The sequence below is a fragment of the Musca domestica genome, unplaced genomic scaffold (genome assembly GCF_030504385.1).
Source record: "Musca domestica strain aabys unplaced genomic scaffold, Musca_domestica.polishedcontigs.V.1.1 31, whole genome shotgun sequence".
NCBI lineage: Eukaryota > Metazoa > Arthropoda > Insecta > Diptera > Muscidae > Musca > Musca domestica.
In genome coordinates, this window is record NW_026712309.1 from 4879936 (window position 1) to 4906251 (window position 26316).

Below are 26316 nucleotides of genomic sequence, written 5' to 3' on the forward strand. Positions count from 1 at the left end.
TAGATATTTGCAAGATAAAACAAACACACAACAACAACAACACATGCCCATTTACATATTTACATCACTGAATAATGGCCCTGTCTGACCAAAGACCAGACCGGCTGACAGCCCGGCAAATGAATGGATCTTCTTACCAGAGAGTCCATCAAAGATACAATCAAGTGCTGAACGCTTCACTTCACTGTAAAACCAACACCAAAGGAAAATGAAAAACACTATTGCCCAATTTCAGTACTTGAGGAAAATTTCAATATTTTTCTTTTCGAAATTTTAGCCATTCTCTGCAGGCGTAGAAAAACAACAACTACTTGAAAAGTTCTGTTTATTTTGATTGTCGTAATCATTACTCCAAGAGTAAAAACTAGTTGTTTTGTGTTGTGGTTAGCCAAAGGTCATTAGTGCATATGAAGCGGAGAGGGAAAAACCAGAAACTGTGCGACTCATGAGTGACCATTTTGTAATTTTCATAATGGACCTTAAACCTAGCATAACCGCCGGTTTATGAGACACATCGCACATATTAAGCCACAAAGTCAGTGGTAATCATTAACTTTAGATGGCGTACATATACACATGTATTAAATAGAAGTTACACTGCTGGCAATTTAAGTATGTTGGGGGAAAATTGTCTCAGAAGCTGCGAAGATGTTGCTAGGAAACATTTTTCAAATAGATTTTAATGTGAAGCTAAATTTTGTTGGAAATGTGTCTGAAAACCTAGACAACTTGCTGAAACTCTAATAGATAGATAGGCTTTGTTAAGACAAGTTGCAGAAGAACTAATTCTTCCATATACGACTTACTGAGAAGCTAAAACAGTTGCTGGAAATTTCTTTTCCAATACATAAATTGTTGTAAAGCGAAGTTTAACAAAGTCGGATTTTTATGCCATAGACAATTTGCAGATCGAACAACTTTTTCCCGAGGACAATTTCTTAAAAGCACAGAATGTTCTTTTCCTATAGACATGTTGCCGAAATCCATTTTCCCATAGTCTAGTTTCTAAGCAGCCACTCTCCTATATTTGATGTCAAACAAGTTCCAAAATATGTCTGGAAGATAGTTGCTGAAGCTCAAATTTTCTAATAAAAAAATACTATTTCCATACACGAGTACTGAGAAGCTAAACAAGTTGCTGGCAAAAACATCAGAAACATGTTGCTGAGAAACTACTTGTCAAATAGACAAATTACTGTAAAGTTGATTTTCACACATGCATTTAGTTTAGCTTAGAAATCTACTTCTTTCTGATAGTAAATCTCCTAAAGAAATGTTTCTGAAAATAACCTTTTCCTTTAGGTATGTTGCTATTTTGTCATATACATGTTGCTGTGCAGCTACTCGCCCATGGTTATGTTGCTGAGTAACAACATTTCCATAGACAAGTGTTTTAGTAGTCACCTCCCAAAAAAAGCTCATGTTGCTCAGAAAGTATTTTTTCTATAGGCATGTTGCCGAAACCACTTTTCCCATAGACATGTTGCAGAGCAGCTACTCTCCTATAGTTATGTTGCAGGGCAACAAGGTTTCCATAGATAAGTTAATGAGTTTGTTAAGCTAGCAACATGTGTATAGGAAAGAGACAACTTTACTGTAGATAAGTTTAGGAGACAACTTTACTGTAGATAAGTTTGCCATAGAAAAGTTGATTGGACGTATTCCCCATATACAAGTTGCTGAAAAAATACTTTTCTCATACATAAGTTGTATAGCATTTTTTCTAGAAATATGTTGCTGACCAGCTGCGGCAAAGTGCTTAGAAGAATTTTAGTTACAGCCAATTTGCTGAAAAGAGACTATATTTTTCCAGTAGAAAAATAGTTAAGATCTTAAACCCTCATTTCCCCTGTACAAGGTGCTAAGCACCTACTTTTCTCATGCACAAGTTTCCTGATACATGTTGCTGTGAACCTACAATCCATAGATACATATTGCAGAGAAGCTATTCTCCTGAAGACATCTTGTTGAAAGGTTACTCTCTTCTTCGGCAAGTTATTAAGAAGTTTATCTTCTCTTTAGAAAAGTTGTTGATTCGCTTCTGTTCCTTTTGTCATGTTGCTGTGAAACCTTTTTTCCTACAGTTAATTTGCTACAATGATGCTGTGAAACTACGAAACCAATTTTCCCATAGACAAGATCCAGAGCAAGTGTTTATATGTAAGGAAAGTTGCTAAAAGGAGAAGCTAATTTCCCCATAGGAAAGTTTCTGAGATCTTATTTTCCTACAAAAATGTTGATCAGAATCAACTATTCCTCTAGACATGCAGTAGAAAACACACTTTTCCTACAGTAATTTTGCTGAAGAATAAATTTTCCTGTAGACTTATTACTTTTAGGCTTCTAGAACATAGACAATTTGCTGAAGAGCTTCTTTGTCTTTAGAAAAGTTGCTGTGAAACTTATTTTCATATATACAAGTTACTGAGCAGACAGATAAAATATTGAACAAGAATTTTTATTATAACAAGTTACAGAAAGGAAGGAAATGTTGCTGAGAAATCAAATTTCCTACAAAAATGTTGATGAGGCAAATTGCATATTATTGTGAAACAAATTTTCCTGAAGTGCAGTTTCTACTGAACTTCTCTTGTCAGAGTCGTTGTGAAGCTACATTCCAATGTTTCTGAGAGTTTTATTATTATCTACAGAAATGTTGATGTGACAAGAGAACTGACTGATTTCCAATTACTTCTAAGCTTCTCTACCGAGAGAAATGTTGCAGGAAAGTTTTCTTCGTTTAACCAAAATTTTGAGAAACATTACAAGTTTCGAGAAGCCTTTTTCATCTCTTTTAGGTCTACTTCTTCATTTTTTTTTATTTTATCTCCTAGCCAAATATATTTGTTAATGCTGTTACAAACCATGTCTCCAAATTCCCCCAGCAATCTTTATTGTGTCATCGAGAACAAGTTTGTCAATCCATATGCCACAAATTTTGGCATTTGAACAAGCGTTTCAATCCACGGGCACAGCATCTCAACCACTTGATGACGTTTCATCACCATAACCACTTCAAATAGCTATGACCAATTTTGGGGGAGACCCAAAACAAACAAAAAAACATTTTTTTTTTTCGCTTAGGTCTTACATCATTGCGTGATTATCGATGGCGATCATCGATCTCCCAGCTTATGGCGAGTTAGCAAAACTTTAAAACTTTACTCCACAAAGTCGTAGTGGTGGTCGTTTCCTTATAGGAAATCCATTCGAAATAATTGGAATAATAGCAAAGATAATTTATTATTGATTACAAACAGATAGATATCTATCTTTGGTCATGATGGTGGTGGTGGCTTCAAGTAAAAGTGTTGCTGTTCCACTCCAATGTCAGAATATTGAAGAAGTATGGGTTCACTGTGGGAAGTGTGGCTGGGGGCAGCATTAATAAATAATATGAGCTCAATGACTTCTTTATAGAACCACGAGTGACATGCCATTCTTCTTCGTTACTTCGTTTTCGGTTTTAATTCAAACAAGTGACCATTTGACGTCTGCTGTCATGCTAGATACGTTTTGGTATGAGAACTCATTTAATTCATGTTGGGCATTTTGATGGCGTTGGCGATACCGATTTCTTCTTTAACACCTGCTTGTCATTTTTTTTCGTTGTTGTTGTTGTAAATGTGATGGCTGGCTCGAGTCTTTATGTCTGCCAGTTTTGACCATAGTACAATGGAGTATCTATGTCAGAATTTCATTACAGTGAAACATATTTGAGTGAAAATTATGATTGGGACCTAGTGTAACGCATTGTAAAGTTGCGTCCACTACACAGGTTAGATTTATAAGATATACCTTTGTTGGAGTGCTAGATTTCCTGGAGAAAAGTTCCGCGGAAGATAATTTTCTTAAAGAGTATCCTTTGAACACATTGCAGAGACCTTACTTTTCTGCATTCAAGGTTTTGTCAGATGTTGAGAACCTATTTATAATATACACATGTAGCTAAGGAACTACAGGGTGAGATGAAAAAACTTCAACAAAGTCAAACGCCATAATTTTTACATTTTTTTTAAATCTTAGCATCAAATTTTAGAATAAGTTTAGATTTGTTCAAACGGCCAATGAAACCGTCACACGCTGCCCGAATGTTGCTCTGCGGTATTTTGGACCCATTTTGTAACCATTCTAGGGTGGCGCGTGCTGAGTCCTTTTGGAATGTCCAAGGTCTGCGGCCAAAATGTTTGCTTACCGAAGGTTTTATTATACCCTCCAGAATATTTTCGCGATAACATACCACATTTATTCTGATACCACGGTCGATTAATACGAGCGGAGAGCGAAAGCGACCATCAGCTATTAAGGCGGCCCACACCATCACCATGGCCGGCGCTTGAGTTCTGGTGACCAACCGAAGGTGCACATTTTCAGCTGACCTCTTTGGCAAGTAAACACGATAATTTTGTTTGTTTACAAACTGCTGGACAACGAATGTTTTCTCATCGGAGAAAAGCAAATTCGGCAGTTCACCACTTTCGGCCAAGCGAAGCAACTCTTTAGCTTTTTTGAATATATTTTTTTCTAGTGCGGTGTAAGTTCTTTCACTTTTTGGAATTTCAATGGCTTTACCCCGAGCACATTTTTCAATATTTGCCGAATGGAATATTGCGATATGTTCAGCTCACGAGCCATTTTTCTGCCACTGCGACGCGGGTTTTCATCAAGTCGCTTCTTTACTTTCGAACCATTTCTGCTGATGTTGCTGTTTTCTTCCGTCCACTTCCTTAACGTCGGGCTACGCTACCAATATCACGGTAACGAGCGATGGAACGAGACACAAAAGATTTATTCACATTTAAATGCTGGAGTGCTCTAAGGATAGCCACATGTGGTTTCCCAGCCAAAAAATATAAAGAAATCAAACTATTACGCTTGAATTCCATCGCGAAAAACTTTTTTCTGGAAAATTCACACCAAAATGCTTTTGTACGCTTGTAAACAATACAATGAGCTGTTACTGGAATAATTTTAACAGCTGTCGGACGTGTAACTTGGAAATGATAGCAGTCTGAATTTGGTTGCAGTTTTTTCATCTCATCCTGTACGTATACATTTCCAAGTGTTTTTCAAAGGAGTTCGATTAGCATATTGGAAGCTGCGATTCGATTAGCATATTGGAAGCTACGTTTCTCAGAAATAAAAGTAAATTTTTAAATAATTTTAATAAGATATAACTTCTTCCATTAAAAGTTGCCGGAGCTGAGGATACACCATTGTCATAAAAAATGCTGAGAAAACATTTTTCTCTTTTGCCTCTCAACCTGCTGGGAAGCAATTTGATCCTTAGACAATTTTATAAAACTTTAATTTGAAATTATTCAAAATAAAGATCGAATAACTAGAGATCTGAAAATTATATATTTTTCTATAGAAAAAGAAAACAATATTATCTGCATGACTTCTCAGCTGTTTAAAACCATTCTGTACGAGAGAAGTTCTCAGTGGCTTTCTTGCAAAATTGTAACCATTCAACAAAGTTTCTCCTGTGTAATGTAGCTTCTAAAAAAGTGGCTACGTAGCGGGTTGTTCCACTGTAATTCGGTGTGGCATATTGGAAGCTTGTTGATAATTTCTGCTTCGCATTCTTTTTCGTTTTGCGCTTTCGATTAACACCCACACTTAATATCGTGTCGATGGGTAAATGTTTCAACCGACGACGACCTAACAACTGGCCGTCCCAACAGTGAGTCCACCAACGTGACAACTTATTCATGCTAACACCTTTTTCCATTTGGGACTTTATGTTCAACATGTTTGCTGTTGTCTCCAATGTTCGGTCAGTTGGTTATTAAATCTATTCGACGTTTATGTGACAGACAGAATGGCGGAAAAAACTCTTTTATGTTTAAAAAAATCTTTATTTAAATCTCTTAAGTTGATGATTTCAATTTATTAAAAAAGAATTGGTGAAGGTGTACATGAACAAATTATTCCGGGGGGAAGTAGTTAGCGGAGTATTGGTTCTGGCTTTCTAGCTGTCAGGTGTGGGTGGTAATCTTAGGTTTCGATTCTTTGAATTCTCTTTGAATTGGATTTAAAGGGAATATTCGTTGGTCTATCCCAAAAACATACCTGTATCATCTCTTAATGGTTGAAATTATAGAGTTGAATCTGCCAATTTCCTTCGAATTTTCCCACATCGAAGCTATTGTTTCTCTTTAATGCCTGCACTAAAATTAAGGCTAATTATATTTCATTTTTCAAAAAAAAAAAGTATTCATATAAAAAAACCAAGTTGCTGTGCAACACTTTGTTATTATTTGAGCGCAATCGCAAATAATTAAAGTTAGAAATACAATAACAACAAATAATAGAGAAATAATGAATGAAATTTGCATAATCTTAAACAAAATGGTTATCTTTTTAATATTTCGCTTTACTTTTGCAATTGCAATTTACATTCACTTTTTTTATTTGCCAACCCCCTCTCCCCCAGGTCTTCCGTGGGGATGTTGATATACATTTGGTTGTAAGACAGTTTACTTTTCATGAATGATGGGGGTTTTGAAAAAAAAAAAAAAAAAAAACTAAACACCAAATTACAATGCGAATCCACGAAAAGTAGTCAAGGAAAATTATAAAAAAAAAAAATAATTATAATTTTGTTACAAATTGTCTGCGATAAAATGTTTAGTCCAAGACCCAAATGTTGACTTTCACATTCATTTCGGTTGGGTTTGAAGGACTGAGAGCGACCTTAACGACAACAGCGACGAAGATGATGATGTTGGTTTATTTGTTTGAAAATTTGTTCATCACTTTTTTTTATTATTTTGTTAAAAATGATAAGAAATATGTATTTAAAGTCTCACTTGCGAAACGTTTTGTACTTCGTTGCTTGTCATCACCCATTTTAATTTTATTATTTGTTAAGGTTTTTTTGTGATTGTTTAAATATAAACAATTCGTTTATTTAAACTTTGAGGACAGATAGTCTATTGTGTGTGATGGGTCGTCTTTTATCAGTTAATTATTTTTTTTAATATTCATGTTTATTATAATTATTAATTTTTAATAACTTTGTACCAAACACAGTGTAGCAAATCCCAGACAAAATGTTCGAAAAATCATTTCAAGGTTTGAGTAGGTGGGGGACCTCCTACAAATTTTGGAAAACTGTGCTAATAGAGCAATTTTTCTGAGGGCAAACTGTTCTTATAAAAAATATGGTGAGATGTCATATTTACCATAGAAAAGTTGGTGAGAGACAACTTTTCGTGCAGAAAAGTTGGTGAGAGGCAACTTTTCGTGTAGAAAAGTTGGTGAGAGGCAACTTTTCGTGTAGAAAAGTTGGTGAGATGCAACTTTTCGTGTAGAAACTTTTCGAGAGGCAACTTTTCGTGTAGAAAAGTTGGTGAGAGAAGAAGACAGCTTTATTCGTGGATTATTTGCTGAGAGAAACTTATCTCATTTTCTGAGAGACATATTTAATTTGCTTCTAGAAAATTAGCTAACAGGTCTCTTATAGATTGAAATTGTCTTCTATGCATGGAATATATCTTCATTTGACAGAAGAGGCTCTCTGTAGCTTATAGAAGACCTTATTGTCTATTCAATTTATCCAGATTCTCAAAAATTTTAAAGTCTACTCCATGGTAGAAATACCAGGTAGCAACATCGGCGAAAATTACAACAAAGTAACTTTTGTCGTAACTTGATATGTCGAAATTGTAAGCAAGGCGAATTGACTTGACATATAAAATTTGAGATATAAAATTTCGAAGCATTGAATTATTTTGTTGTGTTTTTATTTACATTTAAAAAATATATATTTTGCAAGGAAATTGTGTGAAAAGCAAACAAAAAGTCGAAGACAAGAAACCAAGAAACAACCAGGATAATTTAAAAAGGCTGCAGATCCAAACCGTGGATTTCTAAAAAAGGATAGATTCCTTCAACACATCAAATCCTCAAATATTAAAGAAAATTACCGGCTCTTAAATCGTGGATATTTGAAGAACATTCCGGGTCTCAGTCGTGGCTATATCTCGAGAGCATATTTGCGGATCTCAAATAGTGGATTTGTTGATTTATTTCAGACCTAAAAATTATTATTTTTGAAATGAGACCGATTGTTTATCTTGAAGTCCCAAAGGAATCGTCCATCAATAAAAGTCCAAGTTTTAAGAAAAAAAGTTCAGTCGGAGCATCGACAGAAATATATCCTCAGAATTTGGCCACTTATTTATATTTACTTTATTTCAAGGGCGTGTCATAAAGATTAAATAATTTCAAATTTTCACTAAATCTAGTATTAATACTTTGAAGAGAACGGGGAATAATATCAAATTTTAAGAGAATAGTGATTATAAAATATTTTGTAGGATAGGTACCAGATCTATTGTTCAAATAAGATCTGATGAATTTTAATATGAAAGAACATAGACTATTGTCTGGGTGATTCATTTACCCTTTGATGGATAAATAGAAATATGTATGTACTAGATGTGTAAGTTAAGGAAGGTATTGATCTTTCCTTGTTCTACAAAGGTATTGGTCTTTGCTTGTACTCGCTTACAAACCATACAATACCTCATATTTGGTTTGTTTTTTAACTTTTTCCCACATTTTCAATTTTAATAATTGTTCAGGTTTCTTTCTCACTTTATGTATCTGTAGGGCGAATTCATATTACAACAATTTGATTGACATATCAAGTTGCCAACAGCTGACCTGATAGGGCTACCTTGTAATTCTACCATGGTCTACTCTAACATAAATTTCCACCCAATCTACTACAAATTTAAAAAAAATCCAACTATTTCTGTCAAATAACCAATATTTTCAAATAACAATTACACAAATACAACACATTCCCAACTAAAACTTACATTTATTTTGAATACATTTTTCCTTCCGATTTCAGTTAACAGTTACAATACCACAACGCCTACGGAGACGCCCGACCCATCGTTCAGCTTACAGCTGGCACCATGCCCGATTTGTTCGCGAACATTTAATCCGGTCACGTTACGCAAACATGTGGGCATTTGTGAAAAAATGGCCACCAAAAGGCGTAACATTTTCGATTCATCGCGGCAACGGAGAGAAGGAACCGAATTGGCCACATATCCATTGCCAAAGAATTTCGGATTGCCCGAGAAGGGTTCCAGCACCACACTGACAAGGACGAAAAGTGAAAGGGGTCAGTCACCAAATCCATTGCAGCAGGTAAGGATAAAGTAAGAACTTTGACTATGACATGAGAACTTAAATTACCTCCCTTTACAGGTCTCCTCTCCCATAATGCAGCGCAAGAAACCCACAGAGGAGTTTGTACGCTCCACAGCCCGTGCCTCGATGCGTAAACTCTCCACCTCCTCGGCCAACGATGGCATGACAACATCGAGCAATTTCAGCCGTGATCGTTTACGTTCATCAGAACGTTCACTGACCCGACGTGGTCCCATTCAGAGCTCGGTTCCTTCAGAGCAGTGTCCACATTGTGATCGCTGCTTTGGTTTGAAGGCCTACGATCGACACGTGGAATGGTGCAAAGAAAAAGCTCTCCAGGATTCCATAAAGAAACAGGCCTCGAGCAAAACGGAAGAAAATGCTGCCAAGGCTCGCCTGGAGGCAAGAACAAAATATAAAGCGCCATGTTTGAAGTGAGTAAATTCATAAAAATTCTTTATGGGTAATATTAGAAAACTGAGTCAAATGGATAATTGCGAAATGCAATCCTATTTATTGATCGCTCGAAATCAATTTGATGTTGTTCAAAGGGAACCTTAGGTCGACATCTTCCGTCGCCCAACGATAATGTAGTTTTGTAGTTAAAGAGGAATATCTATACCGCTGTTATCCCTATTTCCCCTGGTCACAATTACGATTTAAGGCTAGTTTATATACCATGAAGGAGTCATATGTATCGTGACTTTTTCCTTTAGTATTTTATAGCATATTTTTTGGCGCCTCATAATTTTCCCATAAATCACTATAAAATATTTAGAGCATAAGTTTATTTTATAGTGTATAGCGTTCTTAAGTTTGACAATTGTTGGAAGCTCATAAAAAACCGTTAAATTTAAAATGTGACATTTCACATATGGCTCTAACCTTGATGTGTAAACAGGCCCTTAAGATTTTTAACGTTCGAACATTAGAATGGTGTAAATTTCGATACGCCACGTATGAACACAGGTATAACATGTTGGTGTAAAAGTCTTAAGATGTCGATGGTAGTCATTACCAATATTACCATCGAGCTAGTGTCGATACTTTACCTAGTAAAACGTGAAGTTGGAAAACAATAATGGTCTTTCAAAATATTAATATTTGCTGACTCCTTAGATCCCCTCAATTCGCCATCGTCCATTCAAATGTTGTGGATATTCGCAAATTATTGTTCATAATCCCTCAAAAAAAAAAAGGATTTATGATGTACAAAAAACACTACAGAGTTCGTTCAACTAAGGGAACTGCATAGAGACATTAACTTTCTTTTTAAAATGTGTCTCTTATCGACAAAGTTAATGTAAATAATATCAATATATTCTTGATTAGCGTAAAATTCTATGTCGATTTAGCGATGTACGTCCGTCTATGTCAATCACTCTAGCTTCCGAACGAAATGATAATGGGATATATAGGTGATGATTTGTGTTACACTTTTCAACGGGAATGGTTCATATTTTAAATTTGAAGTTCTTAATGGGTGCTACATCCTGTGACCGAAAATTGCCTATAGGTACCAGATAACGGTATCTCGGTAAATTCTGTATTTTCATAATTTTAGCGACTTTATTCACCGGAATCCTTTCAAATTTCGTATTTGAAGTTCCCAAAGTGTCCCATACAGGTCCACGGCTTCGTATAGGCTCCAAAATATTGTTCTATATTCTATTTTTATGAGGGTAGTCGCAGTTCGGCCTTGTCGAACTAACAGCTTTTTGATTTGTTAGACTTTAACTATAGCAGGATTTGCCAGTAGCTCGTTCATTCCCACTTTTAGTTCATAGTTATTTTTCAAATACAAAACCTGTCGATGATATGAACAAGTTGATCTTTTATAAGACTTTTATACCCTCAGCCATATGGCTGAAATAACGGTGTAAGGGCCTAGGTCTCTTTGGACCAAATCCATTTCAGGACATTTGGAGTCGATCTAGCGATGCCCGTCCGCCTGTCTGGCTGGTGCGCATGATAACCCTCAAAAAGTGTATCCGATTTGATTTAAACTTGGTAGATCGTAATATTATTGTCAAACTTAGAGATGGGCAATATCGGTTCACTCCTTTTGATACCTCCTATACTAAAAGTCAACAGAAATGAATTTACTGCACAGAAAGAGAAAGGATAATCCGTTTTTTCTCCAACTTTGCAAATCCTAATATTTGCATCAGTGCTAGGTCATGTGCGAAAATGGACAATATCAGTTCACTCTTCAAGTGCTTCCCCCACAAAGGGTCAATATTTTGAATATTCATGAAGCTTATAAAACACGAAATTAACATCCGATTCCATTCAGACTTGGCATATCTCAACATTCCATCAACACAAGCTCTTTTATAAAGATGGTAGTGATCGGACTATTCTCACAAACATCACAATATTTTTATTAATCCAAGGTCTGGTGTGAAGATGGTACCTCGCTCACAAAGGGTCAACATTTTGAATATTCTTGATACTCATAACATCTGAAGCGAAATTAACATCCGATTCCATTTAGTCGTGGCAGATCTCAATATTTTCATCAACACAAGATCTGTTATAAAGATGGCAGAGATTCGACAGTTCCAAAGTTTTGAATAACCAAAACGATTGTAAAATCCGAAATAAACATCCAGTTCTCTTCAAATTACACACATCACAATATATTTATTAACCCAAGGTCTGGTGTGAAGATGGGATACATATTTCTACTTCTTCTGGTACCTCCCGCACAATATCCCTGAAGCTCATAAATTGCGAAATTGACATCCGATTCCATACAGACTTGGTACATCTCAATATTTCCATCAACACAAGATCTGTTAAAAAGATGGTAGAGATCGGACCATTCCTTCTTGTACCTCCCCCACATAGGGTTCAAAATGTTGAAAAACAAAACGTTCAAAGAAAGCGAAATAAGCATTCAGCTCTCTTCAAATTTCACACATCCAAGTATTTCTTATATCTCTCATAACTTGCGAAACAAGTCGGCGATTCTTTAGAACTTGCTATATCTAAATATTTCTCTTAACCAAAAATCTGATATGAATATGTGGAAAAAAATCTGATATGAATGTGTGGATATAAATGTTTGATTTCCTTTAAATAGTCCAAATCTGCCACTTTGTAATATTTAAATCAGTCTTAGGTAAGGGCATGGTACAATGAAATAAAGGTAACCTCATTTCAAATTAGCATTCCCAGCTCTGCATTTTCTGTAATTTACCTTGTCAAATTTCAATGCATAAAAAACAGTTCCCATCTCTGATTTTGTGTGTATACAATGGATTTATGAATATAAATTTTGACAATGAAATGTTGTCAAATGTATAAATTTGAAAAAATTGTAAACATATGATTGCATGACTTTACCTTCTTAGTTCTTACATGGGTCAGGGCCAACAGTTTGAATAATCATAACTCAAGGCTAGGGGTATACATCTGTCGGAAAAACCGACTGATACTATTTTACTTGTTACATTCTCAATTTCTTTGGGTACACTAATGTTTGTGTTGGGTATTTAATTAATAAAACTTGGTTCCGTTCATTTTTGTGAATCAATATTTTTTAGCAGATATTTTGAAAACATATTTGGGAAACTCTTTTTTAATTTTTGACATTTTTTTATTTTTCTTTTTTAAATATATTCATTTTATATAACATTTTATTTTAAATTGTTTTCATATTTTTCATACATTTTTTATTAATTTTTTCAAAAACAGAACCAAACGTTCCATAAATCGGGATAAATATTCGGGTGCAGCTGGTGATGAAAATGAAGATATTTCCAAAACTCCAAAGTTGGGTCGCAAAACACAGGATACCGGTTTGATGTCCATGTCGATGACATCTTCGATCAACAGCGAAAGGTAAGACATTCAGCGATTACATACTTTCAATTTTAATATTGAGTAACGTTCATAAAAGCTTAACCTGCTTAAGCTTGTAGAAAAAAAACGAAATGCGAACCTAGACAAGCAGCAGCACACTTTCGAAGTTGATGATTGACGAAGTTGTATGGCCTGTTTGTCAATATTGAATCGAGAACTTGCGTTTCCAATCCTTATCAAAGGGATATGGTTTCATGGGAATCTCATTCGGTATTAAGAAATGGGTGATGCATTTAAATTGTTTTTATATTAGTTATTACGATTTCTTATGTTTTGTTAGAATTTTGAATTGTTTTTTGGTAAATTTGTTTCGCATCCCCTCACTCGAACACCCAATAGTTATTGCCTTGCCGTATTTTTGACTTTTTTTATTTGATCACCCAAGTATGAGAGTACCTTCCTCCGTATGTAGTTTGATTGCAATCACAACTTGTTCCCCTTACCTTTTTGGATATGACACTTCGAAAAACAAAACCCCCTCTCCTTACACCTTTTATTTCTATTTTAATTAAAAATGCAGAAAAATAACAAAGCAAACAGGAAATATTAATGAAGCATCGGAAACGACAACAGCAGCAACAGCAAAGACAACTACTGCTACTACCGATCCCCACCCACCGACCACAATAACAGCATCCATCAATAATAGTGGCACACGTGACAGAAATCTTGCGCCACCAGTAGCAGCAGTTACACCACCAGCCACATCACCTCCATCGTCTCAAGGAGACGCGAATCGCAAAGATCCCATTACAGCGACAGCTAAAGATCCAGTAGCAAAATTAAAAATTGAAATGCCAGATTTCCGTTTGATGGGCGAACAAATGCCAACATCCGACACCAACATTTTGAACAGCAACAACATCACGGACAGCAATAATAATAACAAACAACACATCAAAGGCAAGCCCATCAGTAGAACCGAAGAAAGAGCAAATATTGTTCCAACAAGCAGTCGAACTACGCCGCATGACATGCGTCAGGCAAAAATTGCCACAAAAAGAAGTGATCATCGTAAAAAATTTAAAGCGGATGTCATCCATACGGCTGGCATAACAACTAAATCACAGAAAAAGACATTTAGTGATTTGCCGTTGCAAAAATCAGTGGAACATAATCAGGACAAGCTATTGCCTCCAAGTAAGAAAATGGAGAATGAATGTGAAATCCATGATAAAAATAAGAAATGTCAAGGTATTGAAGATACATATATTCGTAGATTAGTTTTTTTTTGGATTTGGAAGTTTTCTATTGATAGGACAAATAATCTGCTCTTAGAGATTCATCGAACAAGCCACATAAAAAGGCTCAAGCTGATATATTGAAATATTATATGATATGATCACAGTTAATGTGAAGACAACTAATAAATTCACACTTTTATAGCCTCCACCATACATAGTCCCCATATACTGGCACCCCCCGATATTCGGTATTCTGATGATTGTAGCCAAAATTTTCAATGAAATTGTATGAAAATCCACACAAGGAGTTCCTTCCGAGTAATTTACCCCGTCGAAGAAAATTGTCTATATAGGACGACGACATCGAATAACGACCATACAACGGTACCCGCCGATATTCGCTATTTGGATGATATTAGCAACATTTTTATACCCTCCACCATACATAGTATGGAGGGTATATTAAGTTCGTTATTTCGTACCATGAGTTACAACATCGAAATAATAATTTTAAACACTGATCTGTCTTTGGTCTGCAGGCAGGTCAAGTTCGAAAAAGAATTGTCTATTTAAGTCCACGATATCGTATATCCCCCACATAACGGTACATCCCGATATATTCATGATTTTAGCCACATTTTTTAATGGAATCGTCTGAAATTCTGCACAAGGAGTTCCTCGTGAGTAAAGCACTCACAAAAGAAAAAGAATTGTCTATGCAGGTCAACGTCTTTGTATAGCCCCCATACAACGGTACCACCCTTTTTTCGGTATTTTGATGATTATTCACCGGAATTGTTTCAAATTTCGTATTTGAAGTTCGGAGTCGTTACTACGGCCTATGACAAAAGCACCCCGACTTGGTATAGCCCATATATCAAGGTTATCATTTGAGCGGTATTTTTCGACGGATTTTTTGTTTAATTTTTCAAGTTCCTTCCGAGTACTGGAGGGTATAAAAAGTTCGACCCGGCCGAACTTAGCTGCTTTTTTACTTGTTAACCCTAATTGTTTCAAAAGCACCCCGACTTGGTATAGCCCCTATATCAAGGTTATCATTTGAGCGGTATTTTTCGACGGATTTTTGTTTTTAATTTTTCAAGTTCCTTCCGAATAGTGGAGGGTATAAAAAGTTTGGACCGGCCGAACTTAGCTGTTTTTTTACTTGTTAACCCTAATTGTTTCAATTTTGTATTTAAATTTCGTAATAGGTACTACAGCGCATTACAAAAAATTGTGTATGCAGGTCCACATTTTCGCATAGTCCTTATGCAACGATACCTCCTGAAACACGGTATTTTGATGATTTAAAAGCATTATTCACCGGAATTGTTTCTAATTTTGTATTTGAAGCTTGTAATGGGTAATACATCCTACGACGAAAAATTGTCTATGTAGATCCTTAGAGCGGTATTTTTCGACGGAATTTTTTGCAAATTTTTCAAGTTCCTTCAATTAGGCGAAGGGTATTAATAGTTCGACCCGGCCGAACTTAGCTGGTTTTTTCTTGTCTTGTTTATTTCTCGTACGAAACGAGCTTAATAATCCCAAATTTTATTGTTTTAGTTTAAAAACATGTTTTTTACTCTCCCCCACGCTGTGGTCTGGGTATTATGTCTTCGTGCATTTGTTTGTAACCGGGAGAAGGAAGCGATGTAGACCCATAGCTCCTTTTGATGATCTGAATAGAATCACATTCTAAGTCGAGTTAGCATGTCCATATGTCCATGTATTTTTGTGAACAAAATGCAGGTCCGATTATTATCCGATTTATTTAAAATTTTACACAGGTCACTTGTTTGGCCCAAGGACAAACCTTATTTAAATTGAAAATATAGCTCCCATATACATGTTCATCCGATTTGTCTTTTATTGTGCACCAAAATTATTTTATTATTATTATATGAACTCTATAACAACATTATTCAGGAAAAGACACCCAATATAGCTTAGAAAGACCTCTGCCAAATTCCATCAAGATCGGTTCAGATTTGTATATAGCTCCCATATATATCCTTATCCGATTTCAGGTTTTTTGTTAACTAAATGGTTAATATCAGTCCAAACGAAGTAGATTTTGGCACATATGACCCTACGATCCCAGCCTAGAATCAAAATCGGTTCAGATAGAGCTACAGCTCCCATATGTATGTTTCATCCGATTTGGTGTTTAAGTCCCTCACATTCGTAATATGCGCTCTACAACAATGATATTTGGTACTAGCTCAGAAATACCTCTGCCAAATTTTATCGAGACCGGCTCAGATTTGAATATAGCTTCCATTCGATATGTTCATCATATGTAATATCAGACCATTTCGTGAACCTCGGTTCCCATATATCTATTGCTCTGATATATATGTTCTGATATAATCTTTCCCAAAGTCTTACCATATATTCTATAATAATGCTATTTGGTACAAGGGGTGAAAATGCCTTCGTCAAATTTGGTGAAAATCGAATCAGATTTGGATATACTTCCCATTAATTACTTTCCTCTGATTTCAAATAATATAATTGCTCTAAAGCCAAAATACGCATTCAAAAAATGTTCATAGTTGGTATTCACATATGCTCTGTTCCAGTACCTGCAAGAATCCACTAGTTTTACAATTTTCTTCAATAGCGGAAAAGGAAAATCGATTATCGGAGTAAAAACTTTTACATTCTTGCAGATCTGGAACAAACCAATAAATTCCCAATATTTCTTACTAAATATACATAGTGGTGTAGGATACCATATAGCCAGACCCTATTTTTGACCTTTCATTACCGATTTTATTTACATTTTTATTACAGTAAGCGACATCTATACGTCAAATGTTTATTGTTCTTTAATAGCCAAATTTTGACTGGCTAATGCTTCAAATTCATCGAAACAGCTTAAACTAGGATCTTATACAATGGCATGAGATGTGGATCATTAATGTGAAGATGAAAAATTAAGCTAGGTTTTTTGGTCATATGTCCTCTGTAGATTCTCGAATATATTATGCAAAGCGACATCTATACCTTGATTGATTTATATTGTTCTTTAGGAGACTGCTTTTGCGCTCTTAAATATGGCAGTCTGTGTCGACGGGATTTAACACTCACTGTCTGAATTTCCATCCAGGAAAATGGCATTGAACTTTTGTTTATGTTTGCAAGAATAATATCTAAATAAGCTATTAAGTCTTGTAACAGAAAACACAGAGCAATTGCTACATTTCTGCTGCATGTATTTATCCACATATGCGAGTATGCACTTTACTTGCATGGTCTCCCTTTGGATATCGTGCTGCAATCTTGTACTATATTGTAACCAGCGTGACCGTTGTGCCACTAAAGTATCAATTTTGCCACCTTTTTTGGGCTTTGATACCTTTGTGCCACTTTTTTATTTTGATCCTAAATGAGCCACTTTTTTGAATTTTTGTGCCACTTTTTTATACATTGTGCCACCTTTTTTTAAACTACGTATATTTTAATCTAAATGCTGTATTTAAAACAATAAAATGAAATGAAACAATGAAAAGCGTCGTACGCTGCCATTTCCAATTTGCGATAGCAAATTTCAGAGCGAACGCTCTTATATTAGGTGTTTGTAAGTGGTTTTCGCATGCTCAAAGTTGTCAACATGGTTCTGTTGGTTTATTTCTGGAACAACTGTTAAGAGACATTTTTAATTACTTTACTACAGCCTATGACAGAAAATTGTCTGTGCAGGTCCTCGTATAGCCCCCATATAACGGTACCCCCTGATATTCGGTATTTTGGTGATTCTAGCGACATTATTTACCGGAATTGTTTCAATTTTCGCATTTGAAGTTCGTAATGGATATTACAGCCTGTGATAGAAAATTGTTCGTTCAGGTCCACGTCTTCGTATAGCCCACATATTACGGTACCCCGATATTCAGTTGATTTTAGATGCAATTTTTACCGGAATTATTTCAAATTTTGTATTTGATGTTCGTAATGGATACTACATCCTGTGCCAGAAAATTGTCTGTGCAGGCTTATGACAAAAGTTGCGTATGCAGATCCACGTCGTCGTAAAGACCCTAATATCCGGCTACATTCGGTATTTTTAAGATTTTCACAGAATTTTTAATGGATTTTAGTTTTTTGAAAATTGCCAAATTTGTACCATATGGTGGAGGGTATTCAAAGTTCGGCCCGGTCGAACTTACAGCTTTTTTACTTGTTATACCCTACACCACAAGGTGGTCACAAGGAAACGTGATAGACCCATAGTCCCTTTTGATGATCTGCATAGAATCACATTCTGATTCGATTTGTGCATGTCCGTCCGTCCGTCTGTCTGTTCATGTATTTTTGTAAACAAAGTGCAGTTCGCATTTATTGCCCTATCCAGATGAAATTTTGTACAAATCATTTGTTTGGCCCAAGGACGAAGTTCAGGTTTGGATATAGCTCCCATATATAACTTCGTCCGATTTACCTCTGATTGTTCACCAAACGTCTAATATTTGCCCAAATTGGATAAAATTTGGCACTTACGACCGAATTGAGTCTAGAAGCTAGTATGTCAAATTTGGTGTAGATCGGTTCATATATAGCTATAGCTCCCATATATATATTTGTCATATTTGTTACCCACAACCGTAATATGCACTCCGTAACAACCATATTCAGGGAAATATATCAAATACAGCTCAGAAATAACTTTTGCCAAATTTTATCGAGATCGGTTCCGATTTGGATATAGCTGCCATATATATCTTTATCCGATTTCAAACTAATTGTGCACCAAATGGGCAATACAAGTCCGAATTTAAAAGATACAAATGCTTCGGCATATTTAGTCCTTTGAACTTTAAATTATAATTATAATCATAGCGTGTATGATTTAGTTCTCCCATAAAAACTTTTAATTGTTATGCGGAGCTCTACTAAATTAGCAAAGTGGTGTAGGGTATCATAAAGTCGGCCCCGTCCGACTTCAAGGCTTTATTTACTGGTTAAATATGCAATATGTACATACATATATTATTACTATATAGTATTACATATAGATGAATTTGTTGTTTTGTTCTAAACTGTTATTTTTTAAATGAAATGTGAAATAAATTGTGCCACTTTCTGTGCCACCATTTAAAATGATATGTGCCACTTTTTTCAAGAAATGATACTTTTTGTGACACTTTTTGAAAATTTCCAGCGGTCACACTGATTGTAACATGCCTTCAACGCCGCAACACTTGATATGCTCTGTGGTATGGTTATGCTCAGCATAACTTTAAGGCGATTAAAATAAACTTTTCATAGCGAATCATAATTAACAGCGACGGGTTTTGCATATTCAACGAACTATGCATCATTTGCTATAGTTTTCTGTTTTCTCCAAACTGCACATCATAATCGTCAGCAATCACCTTGGCATGGCCCTGCACCAGCCAGCCGTTGCTGTAGTGGTTGAGAGCATTGGCAGAATTGCAGTTTAAGGCAAACTTGTAGAGCTGCGTTAATTAAATGGAAAATAATAGCTATGCTCCGGGAACAGAATGAATGAATGAAGACAGTTTGTATTGGTTTGCAAGTCAAAATAGAGCAGCTGGAAAAATAAACATTAGAACCATTCACAGACCTCCTAGGCCACAGCAGAAAACTGCAAATCTTCCATTGATGGAGGTTAGCCGGAGAGCACTAAGAAGTCATTAAAATAATTACAGCGAAAAAAAAAATATAGTTTGAAATCTAAAACAAAACTGCTGATGTGTGAAAATAAACAAAGAGTTAATTAAATTAACGGAACGCTATACAATGAATACAGGGTATAGGGATACATTGTAATCTTGAAGAGGGCATGTTAGAACCATACTTATGGGAGACGTTTGTTATTGTTGCAAAACCAATCTGACGAACGCTGGAGTATTTGATTATTGGCTTAACTTTGTATTGGAGGTTATGAAATGAAGGAGGTTATGAAATGTAACTGATAGCTTTGTTATATTTAGAGATCATAATCAAGATCATAATTTCGTTCCGACAGAGGAAATAATCATGTGGCTTTTTGAGCGTTTTTAGAAAGCTCCAGATGTTCCGTAGAGATCTGTATACATAAACAAAATATATGCCATGAACCAAACTTATCAAATTATTTTTGGAAATACAGATCCATAAATGTGAAGAAAATTTTTTCTTCTTGGATTTTCCGCATTTTTCTGAATATAGTGGTTATGAGAAAAGATATCTATTGTATGAAATATAAAGAGAGCAATCGGAAAAGACCAAGTCCACTGATAATACAAGAGATAGGGTTTCAAGACAACGGTGAAAGTAATGAACTTGTATTTTCGAAATAAGACTGCCGCCAAGCTCTGTTTGTTCACTCTTTAAATGGCAAAACTTATAAAAGAGAGAACAACAATTACAGGAAAGTAAAGGAACGGAAAACTGGTAAATATGTGCTAACATTTCTTTAAAATCCACATTTCAGCCAGCGGAAGCTGGCAATCATATTGGAGGTTTTTTACAAATTTGGTTAAATTATAGTACAATACTCAGAGCATAGATTTGCTCGTTTTAAGTCGGTAGAGATACTTTCAAGCAAGTGCTCGAACTTTTGTTTTATATGAAAAATTAGAATGACATCCATGTCGATCGAAGTATTTTTGATGATTTGTATGTGCGTGTAACAGGAAAAAACAACAGAACCTAGGTCAGATTGACGGCAATGCTCTTCAACGTATTTCCTTTTTTTTGTTCCGTTTACAAAAAGGGTTCCGCGCATTTTGTTCCCACTCTAAAAATGGCGAAGCATGCTCTCTCCTATTGATACGACCGAATTGATACGACCAAAACGTACCTCATCCAAATTACTGTTTTAGACCCTAGATATCTTTGGGCCGAATCCGTTCCAGGACATTTGGAGTCGATATAGGGGTGTCAGTTAATCCGTCCGTCTGTCTGTCTTTCTGGCTGGTGCGCACGATAACTTTCGAAGAGGGCATCCGATTTGATCCAAATTTGATACATCGTGATATTATTGTCAGACTTAGATAGAGTTCGGAGAAAACACAGAGTTCTAGGTCAGGTCCGAAAATAGACAAAATGGTCCCACTCCATCAAATACCTACCTTACAAAGGGTCAAAATTTGGAATAATTAGAACTTTCATTAAATGCGAAATAACCATCCGATTGTCAAATTTCACATTCCAATATTTCCTAGTATAAAGATGGTAGATATCGACCCCATCCTTCTGGTACCTCCCCCACAAACAGGGCAAATCGTATAATATTCATGATCCTTATAAAACGCAAAATGATCATCTGATTGTTTTCAAACTCGGCACATTTCAATATGTTTACTTACACAAGATCGGCTGTGAAGATGGAATATATCGGAACACTGCTTCTTACACCTCCCCCAACACACACAACGGGTCAACATTTTGAATAAAGATGACTCTCATAAAATGTGAAAAAAATCAAATTTCTCACATTTCATTATTTTTATTAAAACAAAATATTATTTGAAGATCTCAAAGATAAACTGTCCAACTTCTTCTGGTACCTCCCCCGCAAGGGGTCAACGTTTTGAATAACATTTTTTAAATTTTATTGAATGAAGGCAAAAATATGTCGAAAATAGCATCAGATTTTAGAATAAGTTTAGATTTGTTCGAGTTAGTCACCTTTGGCACGAACTATGGCTTTCAAACGGCCAATGAAACCGTCACACGCTGTCCGAATGTTGCTCTATGGTATTTTGACCCATTCCCGGCGAAGCGCTTGCTTGAGGTGATCGACACTTTGGTATTTTTTAGTGCCAACCTTGCTTTCCCAAAATACTCCACACAAAATAGTCCAACGCATTGGTATCCGGAGATTTTGGTGGCCATTGTGCGCTGGAAATAAAGCGAGGAACCTCATTTTGTAAACATTCTTGGCTGGCGCGTGCTGAGTCCTGTCGCAATGTCGAAGTTCTGCGGCCAAAATATTTGCGTGCCCAAGGCTTTAATACACCCTCCAGATATTTTCGCGATAATATTCGGCATTTATTCTGATGCCACGGTCGATTAATACGAGTCGAGAGCGACCATCGGCTGTTATGGCGGCGCTTGAGTTCTGGTGGCCAACCGAAGGTGCACATTTTCAGCTGACCTCTTTGGCAAGTAAACAAGATCATTTTGTTTGTTTACAAACTTCTGAACAACGAATGTTTTCTCATCGGAGAAAATCAAATTCGGCAGTTCACCACTTTCGGCCAAGCGAAGCAACTCTGTAGCTCTTTTGAGTCTATTTTTTTTCTGTTGTGGTGTAAGCTCTTGCACTTTTTGGAATTTCAATGGCTTTACTCCGAGCTCATTTTTCAATATTTGTGATATGTTCAGCTCACGAGCCATTTTTCGGCCACTGCGATGGGGGTTTCGATCAAGTCGCTTCTTTACTTTTCGAACCATTTCTGCTGATGCTGCTGTTCTTTTCCGTCCACTTCTTTGACGTCGGGCTACGCTACCAGTATCACTTTATATTTTTAAATAGTCGTACATTGGCTGAGGGTATATTTCAGTTGGCAAGCCCGACAAATACTTCTTAACTTGCTTTTATTAAAAATAAAGCATAAAGATAAATTACGATGCGGCAAGTCTTATTTTTTCTATTAAATGGCCTCGCCTCCTCAATTATTGGATAGAGAAAAGCACATGATACTATTCCGTTTTTTTTTTTTTTTTTTGTTTTGATGACATCCCAAAGGTATTTTGAAAACTCCAGTCGAATTTTTATTGCGCATAAAATACTTCCTTAAGTCATCTCCTAAAAAACTCAATCTCGAAAATCCTTTTAAATATCTTCTAAGCCTAAACAGCCTCCTAATTTTTTTTAATTTGCATATTAAATGGCTTCTAAACGGCTTATAAAGAACTTCCTGGACCATTTTAGTATTTCTTTTTTCTGGTACTCTTAAACGAAAACTTCCAAATCATAACCCAAACACGACCTCCTTTCACATAAAGTGTTTTAACAAAGTTATAGAAAACACCTCACCTGGAACAAAAGTGAATCTCACGAAGAGTTTGACATTTTACCCTTCCTCCACCAAAGAAGTGTCCAATGCAACGGAAGAGCATGCACCTAAGCTCACCATGGAAGAATATTTTACACTCAATGAACCAGTCAAGGAGGAAAAGGAAGTATTAACTCCCAACAAAAATCTCCACTTCTTAGATATGTCTGAGTGCTTGGAGGCGGTTCAAGAAAATCGTATAATGGGTTCCAGGAAAATCATGACCCAAAGGAAGGAAACAAAAAAGTCTTTCGAAATTACACGAAAAGAACATGGAGGAGCTGAAATACCAAGTTGTGTAATTGAACCCCAGAAAGGAATAGCTTTAAATAAGGGGACTAAAAACGTTCGAGATACTTCCAAGACCTTTACCAAACGTATCAAAAACGACGAAAATAAAAAGGGTTTGGAAGTTTTCCGGTCTGAAGATGGCGGGGATTTACAGCAAAAATATTTGGATGAGCTAAAAGTTCGACCTCAACTGAAAACCTTGCTTAGATCTCTTTCCAAAGAAAGACCAAAACTAAGAAGAGAACAACATATGGAGGAAGAACAAGTCAAAATATCTACCGAGGAAGTGATTTCCAAACATACCCAAAGTAAAACCAAAACTTTGCCGGATATTAGTGGAGCTAAATGTTTTTCTAGGACCATTTCAAAGGAAAGCTTAAGCATAACTGGAGTTTCAAGGAAAATTCCCGAAGATTTCCCAAAAACTCTATCAAGGTCAATGTCAAAAAATAGTATCAATAAAACCCCCGGTATTTCTCGAAACCCTTCAGATCTATCCAATAGAAATATTTCCTTAGCCTCCCCACCAAATTCGGCTTCGCGAAACAACAGCAAAGACATATTACAAAAAGCCTATGAGACCCTGGATAAACTTAAATTAAGGGAAGCCTCTGCCTCGGATCTCTCACCAGAATTTGATAACCCAAAGAAAGCCTCAACCCCTCAGGAAGAAGTTAATTTCAAATCTCTGCAACTTCAGTTGAATGCATCCTCCACACATAATTTACAAGAGGATATTGACCGAGATAGTACCCTCAAAACCTCAATGTCTACCACTGAAACATATATCAAATCCGAGAGGTCTTCTTATTCAGAAGCAACCGATGAAGAGTTCATAACACCTCCTGAAAACCTGGAAGATGTTGGATTGAATGCCAAGAATTTTATTGGTTTGAAAAAGAATTTCCGAAATTTTAGTCCACCCAGACGTCAAATAGCTCCTACAAATGAAATTCAAGAACCAGAATTGCTTTCCGAGAATAAATCAAATACTAATAAAAATCATAACACAACATCTCCTCAAATTGTGTGTTCCAAGGGAAAAAGAACTGCCACGCCACCTCTTTTGCAAACCCCAAAGTCTCTGGAATCGACATCAAATTCAACGGTTGCATTAAGATCCAGTAGACGAACTCCAGATACATTAGGTCTCCAAGATTCGAATGCCCCAGGATCTAGTGACCAGCAAAATAGCAAAAGAGTAAGAGCATCTACACCACCGCCTCCACCATCCACCAAGTCCCTGGAGTCCACACCACGCTCTACAATCTCCTTGAATATGGAAAAATCCCAAGTCAGACTTGAGAAGAGCCCAGTAAAATCATTGAGTATTTGTAGACCAAACCGCAAGAGAGTGGAGATTAAAACTGTTGAGAGGAATTCCTCTCAACCCATGAAAGCATTACCTCTCAAACAAGAAACCATAGAAATCTATGGCATTTCTCCGGCGTCTCATTTGAAAAATGATGATGAAGAAGAAGATTTACATGAAGAGGTATCCGAAAGCATAGAGTGTTACGGAGAACCAAATGAAAAGCAAAAAAATATTGAGAAATGTATGGAAAGGAAAGAGATTAAAAATCCAAAACAAGAGAACAAAAACAATACTGAGAGCGAAGGTGAGCAAAGAGAGTATCAAAGTCCAAAAATTTATTGCCGTGAGAGCCCTGGAAGAGAAGAGTTGAGAGGACAATCTACATCTACTCGTTTGATACGTAGCGACTCGTTTGTCATAAGGTAAGTGTGGTAAAAAATTTATACTTGGGTGTGCAGTGAGCACAAATGCACTGAAATAATTCCCGTTGACTTTGTAGAAAATATGTTTTATAATATAGAAGAACTTCCACACATCGGCAGGCCATGCATAAGTATTCTGTACATCAAAGACGTTTTAAAGATCATGTTTTAGGTCTAGGAAGCTAACCTTAAGACCTCCTAAGAATCTTTTATATATAAGAGTCATCTTAAAGGTATTCTATGTGCAGAGGTTACCCTTAATGTATTCTCAACGCAGAATAATTTTTAAAGGTCCTGTACATAGAATGCCGTCTAAGGGACACATATATAAGCGATACCCTTCAAAAGCCATTTGCCCATAAAATATCCCCCACGGATATTCTATTTATAGAAGCCCCTTTCATGCTCTTCGGTAAATAGAAGTATTCTCTATGCAGAAAATCTCTTAAATATATTTTATACCTAGAAGATCATCTCTTCTCTGAACATACAACAAAATACTTTTTAAAGATATTTTATAATAAGAAAACCTCCAAAATGTCTTTTATAAATAGAAGATCTCATAAAGGTCTTCTATAAATTGAAGACATCCCACAGACCTTCCACACATAGAATACCTTCCAGAGTATTATATCCATAGAAATCCATTCTTGTATCCCATAGGTCTTTAGTACACATAAGATTTCTTAAATATTTTGAAAACTTAATCGGAGCCTTCAATACATATAAGACCTCCAAAAGATATTTTACAAATAGAGACCTACAAAAGGTTTTCTAAGGTGCCACCTTAAGATATTCTGCATAGGGAAGAGCCTTATTAGCAGACATACTCTTTCCAGGCTACTGTAGGAAATCTTCGACAAGATTTTAAGATATAAAATATAGGTCTTGAAAAGCTTCACAAATCAACATTCAAGTGTATTTCTGCTGAGACTGGGTTCTGCAAGATTAAATAAACTTTGTCAGATTTATTTCGAAATTCCATTACTCAACATTTCGAAATCAATCTGATCCTGTCAAATGTTATGCACACCTTTCTA

The 26316-nt window shown here is 36.0% G+C and overlaps 1 protein-coding gene across 4 annotated transcripts in view; it reads left to right on the top strand.

Moving 5' to 3' along the window:
- LOC101889476 (putative uncharacterized protein DDB_G0277255) overlaps positions 1-26316 on the top strand; it is a 132255-nt gene that overhangs the window by 98010 nt on the left and 7929 nt on the right. For 3 of the 4 annotated variants that reach the window (XM_059125050.1, XM_059125052.1, XM_059125051.1), the window contains 5 exons: positions 8870-9174; positions 9235-9611; positions 12880-13026; positions 13568-14241; positions 23218-25276. In XM_059125050.1, the coding sequence (XP_058981033.1) occupies positions 8870-9174; positions 9235-9611; positions 12880-13026; positions 13568-14241; positions 23218-25276 (3562 nt within the window). The remainder of the gene's footprint in view (positions 1-8869; positions 9175-9234; positions 9612-12879; positions 13027-13567; positions 14242-23217; positions 25277-26316) is intronic. The other variant, XM_059125053.1, reaches the window with a different exon arrangement.